Source organism: Octodon degus, unplaced genomic scaffold, assembly GCF_000260255.1.
Source record: "Octodon degus isolate 3935 unplaced genomic scaffold, OctDeg1.0 scaffold00432, whole genome shotgun sequence".
Lineage (NCBI taxonomy): Eukaryota > Metazoa > Chordata > Mammalia > Rodentia > Octodontidae > Octodon > Octodon degus.
The window spans coordinates 332,545-341,154 of NW_004525008.1; the positions used below are offsets into that span (position 1 = coordinate 332,545).

The window sequence follows — 8,610 nt, forward strand, 5'->3', positions numbered from 1 at the left end:
CATTCACTCACCCATTCATTCACTCATTCACTCACTCATTCATTCATTCACTCACTCATTCACTCATTCATTCATTCACTCATTCATTCATTTACTCATTCATTCACTCATTCATTCACTCACTCATTCACTCACCCATTCTTTCACCCATTATTCACTCACCCATTATTCACTCATTCATTCACTCATTCGTTTACTCATTCATTCACTCGTTCATTCACTCACCCATTAGTCACTCACTCATTCATTCACTCATTCATTTACTCATTCATTCACTCATTCACTTATCCATTCATTCATTTAGTTCTAGACCCAGGGAAGGAACCATTATCTGTGGTAGGGTACTGAAGTATCTTCCGTGCATGGTGGCACATGCCTGTACTCCCAGTACTTAGGCATGCTGAGGCAGGATGATCATACATTCAAGCATCTTAGCAACTCAATGAAACCCTGCCTCAAAATAAAAAATAAAAAGAATTGGGGATATAGCTTGGTGCGAAGGGCCTGGATTCAATCCCAAGCATCACCCAAAATAAAAATCTTTCAGTCCATAAGGTTTTTATGCTAAACCTTCTTAGCATAGCATTTGTGCTTAAACCAGTGATTCTCCCACAGGAGACCACTTTGCTCACCTAAGAGGCACTGACAGATGTGGAGCCAGGGTCCACTGCTACACTGAGCAGGCGGTGTCCTGGCATCTGGTGGGTAGGGGTTAGAGATATTCAACAATATCCTCCCCATAATCCCAGCACCTAGAAGACTGAGGCAGGAGGATTGCTGTGAGTTTGAGGCCACCCAAGGCTATGCAGTGAATTTAAGACCAGCCTAAACTACATAGTGAGACTCTGTTTCAAAAAAAACAAACAAGAAACAAAACTCCAAAAAACATCCTCTGGAGCATGAGACAGCCCCCACAACCAAGAACACAGTCCCAGTGTGTGCAAGGCTGAGATTGAGAAACTCTGGTCTACACTAAGATTCTGCAGGAGAGAAGAGCGGACCTCAAAGTCAGACACCCCAGCTCCAGAGCTCTGCGTCCTCAGGTGCCCTGGCAGCCACTCCCCACACCCCCACCAAGGCTGCCTGGCTGGCTGTTCACCGGGTGCTCTTATTTCCCTGTCCTTTGTGAGCTGCAGAAAGCCATTAAGTCCATGGATCTTATCACGATCAGTGCACCCGGCATCGGCCTGCGGCCCCCTGCCCCGGTGGGCTCGTGTGTGGCGTTTTCCACACAAGCCCTTTTCTTCCAGCCACAGGAAAATGTAAGATGACATTTTCTAAAATCTTCGCTTTGTAAAACTGCCAAGACTAATCTCAAGGCACAAAGAGCGTTGTGGAAATCAAAATTGACTGAAGGAGTCACAGCCAGCGAAGGCTGGATTTAGACGACAGCACCGAGGCCTTTGTGCTGTGCGTGGTGGTTGTTTTCCAATTAATATTGCTCATGGAAGGTGAGGATTTCTAGTGTTTTTTCTGGCTAAGTCATCACCTGTTACCAGCTTGAGTGGTGCAGGTAATCTCTTAGCTTTAGAAGCTCCCTGGACCTCATGCTTCTTCTTGTTTTCATGAGATTGTGGCAAGGGTGGGGCTGTTAAGAAGAGGCGGTTTCATTGCTTTTGCTGCTTTTCTATTGAAGAAATCAATTATCTGCAGGGAAGCCCCCCATGTAACTCTTAATGAAAGTATTCCTGATTTATTCACATGCGCTTAAGATGCTCAAAAGTAGAAGTTGGGCCTTTTTAAGAAAGAGAAAGTCAGAAACTATGCTTGGATGTGAAACGGGAGAGCCCTCAGTGCTTTGGTCCATCCAGGTCCTTGGATCTATAAAGTGGTCCTGATGCAGGGAGAGGAGAGATTGAGGAGTCTGGTTGCTGGGCAACAGCTCCCACAGGGAAGAAAGAACCAGTGGGCTGGTTGGGCACCACTTAAGTCACAGGCCAGGACAGAAGGGACAAGGAAACTCAGACATTCTTCCTCTGTCTTCTTTGCTGAGCTGGAGAAGGACAGACACACAACAATCCCAAGAGGCATAGGGGTGTTCAGTGCTGACTCATTAGCAAGGTGGGGTAGGGGTCATCTTGACTTTCAGATAATCCCAGAGGTGGGTGGAGGGTTGGGTCTTTCTAACCTGGGAACGTCAGAAAAGAGAGCAGTGAATGTTTTTCAGTGAGGTGTAAGGAAGCCAGAGGAAGTCCCAGCTGAAGGGAAGTGAGCTTAAAAGTCAGCACTGTGTCCTCACATCTCCCATCCCTTGCACTGGGGAAGGGCACCTTATAATCTAAGGGTGGACAGCGCCCACCTCTTAGGGATATTTGAGAATTAGAGCACAGTTTCAATTGGAATACTCTTCTTTCTTTCCTTTGCAGTGTTATGGATTGAACCTGGGGCCTTGTACATGCCAGGCAAGTGTTGTTCCACTGAGCTATACTACCAACCCCTATAGGCAGTGCTTAGAACAATGTCTGCACATTGTGACTGTCACTGGTACTGTGGTTGTTGGTTGTTTCTCTTTCCTGTTTCAGATCAGAAACGGAAGACCTAGTCTCATTAGCTCTATCTACTTTTTCTTTTTCTTTTCTGCAGTATAGAGGACTGAACCCAGAGCCTTCTTACAGAGCAGCATTTCCTGCCCTTTATGTTTCAAGACAAGGTCTCCCTAAGTCACTAAGTGGACCCGACTGGGCTAGAACTTGTGATCCTCCTCTCTCAGCTTCCTAGAGTACTGGGATTATAGGGGTGCACTATCACACTTGCTTGGACCTGAATTTCACGCATTCTCTTGCTTTTGAGTTTGGTAGAATCATGGCAGTCATTTGGGTTTGTACATAGTGAATATTGTAGATGTGTCATCCAGGATGGATAGGTTGTACTTGGTAACAACCAGTGCTAATGGTTTAACTCTTTCCAAGTCCGTATTTTTGGTTTATGTCCAGTGTACTCTGTTGGTGGGATTGGGCTGTGTTCACAGTGTTCCCTGAGAAACCCTTGCTGTCATAGAGTTCATCTTAACATTCATCCATCTTTCCCAGCCTGGCTGAAAGAAAACTTCCTCTTAGTCTCTCCACTGCTTCTGACTACACTGTGTTCCATAAGCCCAGGTTTTTCTTCTTGAGACAGGGTCTTGCTGTGCAGCACAGGCTGGCCTTAAGTTTTTCATGAGCCTTCTCCCTCAACCTCCTGAGTGGTGGGATTGCAGGTGTGCACCACCACACCTGGCAGGGTTGGGCTCTTTCTCAACTCCTCTACTTAGCAAGCTCTCCCCATGGCTGGCCCCTTCTCACTGTGGGGTACCTCCTGACCTTGCCATCTAAAGACAGTCCCTTGTCCCACTTATTGTCTACCCTGTCACCCTGGTATTTCATCCCAACTATGTCACACGTCTTAATGTAGGTTGGTCATTATGTAAAACATTGGCTAGATAGGGCCAAGGGCTTGGTTTTGTTCCAGCTGTTACTCTAGGACTTAGTACATAGCAAATACTAAATTTTTCTTAAAAAAAAGCATTATGGGATGAATGAATAAATGTCTATCTTCTCCCACTGGAATTTATACTCTGAGAGCACATTGGCCAAGCAATGGCTGTGACTCAACCACATGGCTGGCACTGACAAAGGTTTTACAATCTGAGGTACAGGATCTCAGGATAAATCCTGAGGGGATTTCACTGACCTTATCAGACCCAAAAGCTACAACTCTTTTTGGATAGGTCCTGCTTTACCTTGGTCTTAACCATTCGACAGAAAAGTATAAAAACGAAGTATAAGAAGTAAAGCCATGGTGTTATGTTGAGCAGTAGGGGACTCAGGTCAACAATTTCTGACATTGCCAGTGAAGCAGAAGACCCAATACTATTATGGACTACTGAACTCTTTTAGAATATTTTGCTGAGTTTTCACACCTATAATATTTAAATGATGGAACTTAACAAAAAAGGGGATACAGATGAATGTCCATTTTGTATCTGTGTATTCAAAGTGGTTAGGATAGATATATAGTTACATTCTCTTAATGAATAGAATGATTTGTTCTAATGGTGTTTGTAAATAAGATATCAAGTCTGCATCTTGTACAGCAATTAACAACTAGGAAGAATGTATGCAATGTGTTAATTATTGAAACTGTCCTACCAATTTGGTTTGAAACTGTCTTATTGCTATTTGTTTCTCAATAAAATTATGGAAAAAAAAAGAATTTATGCTCTGAGAGCTTAGGGGCCTCGTTTGCATTATCACCAATTCCTGGGCACAGGCAGATTACTCAATACATGCTTGTGAATGAATGAATGAATGAATGAGAGCCACACCTCACAATACTCAGCTTTGCAGTCTCAGACAAATCTCTAGGAGGCTCACTGAAGTGGAGGGAAGGGGTGGACTCACCCACTTGCAGTTTGTACAGCTATCTTCTTGGGTTCTCCAAGAGAGCAGCTTAATGATTAGGGAAGGGCCGCTGGAGGTGACTCTAAAGTGTCTTCCACTCATCCCATCTGCACCTTCTTTGGCCCCCACAGGATGGCAGGCCAGTCTGCTTCCAAGAACACAGGCCACCCCTGCTCCTAGGCCCTTGTTTGTGGATTTTCTTTCCCTTTTCTTCCTGTTGAAGAGGTTGTGGCTCTCGGCCAGGTCTTGAGCCCTGATTTGGGTGGTTTGGAATCCAGAATGAGCTGCTTCTGTTCTATAGAGCTGCTCTGAGCAGGTGGAATTCTCTGAGTGAGTTCCCCACCTGGAAGTGGAGTTGGGAGTGGGACCTGTTCCATGGACTCTATGTGAGGGCCACATGGACTCATGAACGTGAAGGCCTTAGAAGACAGCGGGTCCCCAGAAGTTCTGTGCAATGCACACTGTGGTGCAGTAGCATGGGGTGGTTATAAAGCCGCTATCCAGGGAAACCCATGAGCTCCACTTTCCCACTCCTGTCAAGGGGCATCAGGGATTCTACAGTGCCATGCAAATCCCCTACTCCTTTCTGTCCTGAGAACAGGGAAAAGGAGGGTGGCACCCAGCTAGAGAAACTACACTGCAGCCTGGAGGGCCCTTCCATGGTTTGCGCTGCTTGGTGTCCCACCATGACATCTGCTGCCACCCCTTTCTCCTACCCTGTGGGCTGTTACCCACGTCTACGGTGAAGTCTGCAGACTCCTAAGCCCTAGGCAGAGTACGATGCTTTTCTTTCACTCTCTTGAGTAATTTCAAATCAAAATAGCACTAAGTCTCAGCTGGGTGTCGTGATACACACCTGTAAGCCCAAATTCTGGGAGGTTGAGGCAGGAAGATGGAAAATTTGGGCCCAGCCCGGAGAACTTAATGATTTAGTAAGACCCTGTCTAAAAATTAAAAAAAAAAAAAAAAAAAAAAAAAAGGTGGGAGGTATAGTTCACTGGGAAGGCACTGGGTTCTGTCCCTAGGATTCAAAAAAAAAAAAAGTAGCTTAGGACCTGCATGTTCAGATTTTTCCCACAAATAGTACTGTCTTTTTTTTTTTAATTATTTAATTTATTTATTTGTGTGTGTGTGTGTGTGTGTGTGTGTGTGTGTGTGTGTCCAGCTCAGCCCGCCTGGGGGCGGGGCTGGCTGGCATTGTGGTGCTGGGGGATTGAACCGTGGTCCATGTGCTTTGCTAAGCTTGTTCTAAGTAGGTGCTTTAGACCACTGAGCCATCTCACCAGCCCCAATAGTACTGTCTTTTGAGGAAAGATTTCTGACCTGGGGATGTTGCTCAAGTGGTCCAGCACTTGCCTAACACATGTGAAGCTCTCGTTTCCGTTCCCAGTGCCACTGAGTAAAAAAATCACAAGAAAAAAGGTTCAGGTTCCACTCAGCCCAGCTCCCTCTTCTTTGGGGGTTCTCCTGCTCTGCCACCTGTGGGAGGCACTCACCTCAGAACTGCTGGACAGTCATGAGCCGTGCCCTAAACCTGTCTGTTCCCCCTCGCCCCACAGGCCTGGACGGGATCCAGTGCTCCCTGCCCACTGAGAGCCGGAGGGTGGCCCTGCACGAGCTGTCGGAGGCCAGCTTCAGCGAGTGCAGGTTCAGCCTGTCGCTCACGGACCTGTTCATCATCATCTTCTCGGGCGTGGCTGTCTCCATCGCTGCCATCATCTCCAGCTTCTTCCTGGCCACCGTGGTGCAGTGCTTCCAGAGGTGCGCCCCCAACAAGGATGCTGAGGATGAAGATGAAGACGAGGATGACTGAGCCCCCTCCTCCGCTCATGTTCTTGCTGTCCTGTCCCCACCAGTGGAACCTCTGTTAGAGGGAAACACTGAAAACACCACAGCACCGGCCACCGTCAGTGAGCAGGACAGAGCCTGCTCCGTGTCGGGACCCTGGGTGCCTGCTGGGACCTGGATCTCAGAGTTTAGAAGCAGCAGAGTGGAGAAGCCCAGGCAGGATGGAGAGATGGTTCCCTAGCAGAGCCCGCCTGGGCAGAGATGGGTATGGGGAGAAGGTGGCCTAGTCGGGCTTCGTGGCTGCTGGCTCCTGAGGAGATGTAAAGACCGTGGCCTCCAACTGTAAAGATGCTTGCACGGGTCTTTGTCTGACCTGCACCGGAAGACCAGGAGCCATGTCCTTCCTCCCAAGAGGCAGCAGCTCATCAGCAGAGATTCAAGCTCAAGTTCAAACCATCCTCCATGGGAGCAGGAAGTCTCCTCTTCATCTAGTAGGCTCAGCAGCCTTGGGATTTTATAGGAAAACAAATAAACATGTGCAGTAGATGATGTCTGTGTTCCCCTGGCCCCCCTGTGTGATGGCATGTTGAGGTGAGGCCTCTGGGACGTGCTGACGGAGCCCTCCTGAATGGCGTTAGTATCTTCAGATTTCAGAGAATCACAGACAGATGTGGCAGGAAGCTGGCCACCTCTGAACCAGGAAAGGGCCTTGCCAGCTGTGCTGGTGTCCTGCTTGCCCACTCCCAACCTCCAGAAGTGGGAGAAATAAATGTCTGTTGTTTTTAAGCCACGCAGCCTCTGGTAGTCTGTGGTAGCAGTCAAAAGGGGTAGGATACCGTGTATAGCAAAAATGGCACCCAAGTAAAAGCTAAGAATGGCTCTATGGCATTGGTTAGCATCCTTGGGAAAAGGAGTTGGGCAGACTTGGCGCAACTCAAAGCCTGGTCCTTATCTTAAGGTGGCTCCTGCAGCAGAGGGACAGCTGCTTTGTCCAGTGTCATTGTCACTTGGCTCAGAGCCCTCTTCCTCTATTGTGCAGTCCCAGATCCCTCCTTAGCCACTAATGCTTGGTCACTCTCTGTGTTGGCACACTCCCAAATGTGTCCTTTCGGGAACCTTTGGTAAACTTTCCTGCAGCCAGGATTCCGATGAGCAGGCTTCACTGGGCCAATGAACACATCGCACCCCCAATGTACACACACATTCACATGCTCAAGATCCCTCCGGAGCCAGGCATGGTAGCATGCACCTGTAACCCCAGCATTCTTGAGCCCAGCCAGAGTTATCTAGTAACTTAGTGAAGCGATATCTCAAAACGTTTTTAAAAAGGGTGCAAGATGTACCCTGGTGAGAAGGGCTGGGTTGAGGCCTCAGTACCACAGAAACAAAACAATTCCTGTGGCTAGCTGCTGAAGCTGAAATTGATCCTGTGTGGGAGGGCAGGATGAGGCCTCATTGTCTAAAGCAGTCAAGCTACCTCAGTCTTGAGAGAAGCATCCTGCCTGGACCTCATGGGCTATTAGTCGCCAGACAACCTTGTGTCTTGCAACTTAGTAAAAGTATAAATAAAGGCCTTTACTATTGTTCAGGGGTCACCTAGGCGACCAGGCACAGACCCACCACCTAACCCAGCTCTTGTCTTCTGGTCTAGCTTTTCATTATTCCTGCCACTGTTTCTCCCTGGGTACGATGGATCACACTGAAGGACCAACGGATCCCTACCAGTTCCCACTGGGACTTGGCTTCTGAATGACCTCCTTCTGTGGCTTCAGGGTACATGTGACATTTCTGTGGAACACAGGCTGTGATAGACAGGGATGTCCAGGATGAGGCATGGAGCGCTTGGTCGGAGACAGTGTGAAACAAGCAAGTTGTGCCGCCCCAGCGGGTTGATGCTCCCAGGTGACTGGGAGATCGGCCCAGAGCTCTTGAGAAGCCTGGGACTTCTTGGGGTGCCAGGTTCAATCGCTAACACGATTCTCCTTCACTGCCCATAATACCGGTGATGTTGCCTTCTTCCCTTGCCCCTTCTGTCTTTGCTTCCACAAATAATTATTGAGTATGTGCTAAGTGCCAGGTATAGCACAGACACTGCGAGTGTACATTAAATAAGAAAGATGGATCCAGTCCTGGTGGCATGTGCCTGTAATCTTAAAATGCTTGGAGGCTGAGGCAGGACAATCATGAATTTGAGTGCAGCTTGGACAATTTAACAAGACCCTGATTCAAAATAAAAGTAAAAATGATTGAAGTATCACAAAGGTGCCAGGTTTAGCTCTCAGTAACAACAAAATAAATGGAAGCCACTCTTCCACATCTCTGCTGCTGTCCCTGGGTCTCAGGGCTATGCCATTCTATGAGTCAGCCCTGTAGCATGGGCCTACACTGTCTCCTGCATGGCGCATACTGCGGTCTGACATGATCCTCTCACTTGTGTATGTGT

General features: G+C 47.8%; 1 protein-coding gene across 1 annotated transcript in view; it reads left to right on the top strand.

Moving 5' to 3' along the window:
* The window catches only part of Lrrc38 (leucine rich repeat containing 38), a gene marked incomplete at its 5' end in the record, with an annotated part of 27,400 nt that extends 20,463 nt beyond the window's left edge, over positions 1-6,937 (top strand). The window contains one exon of the mRNA XM_004648537.3: positions 5,939-6,937. Within this exon, the coding sequence (XP_004648594.3) occupies positions 5,939-6,192 (254 nt within the window). The remainder of the gene's footprint in view (positions 1-5,938) is intronic.
* Between the last annotated feature and the right edge of the window lie 1,673 nt (positions 6,938-8,610).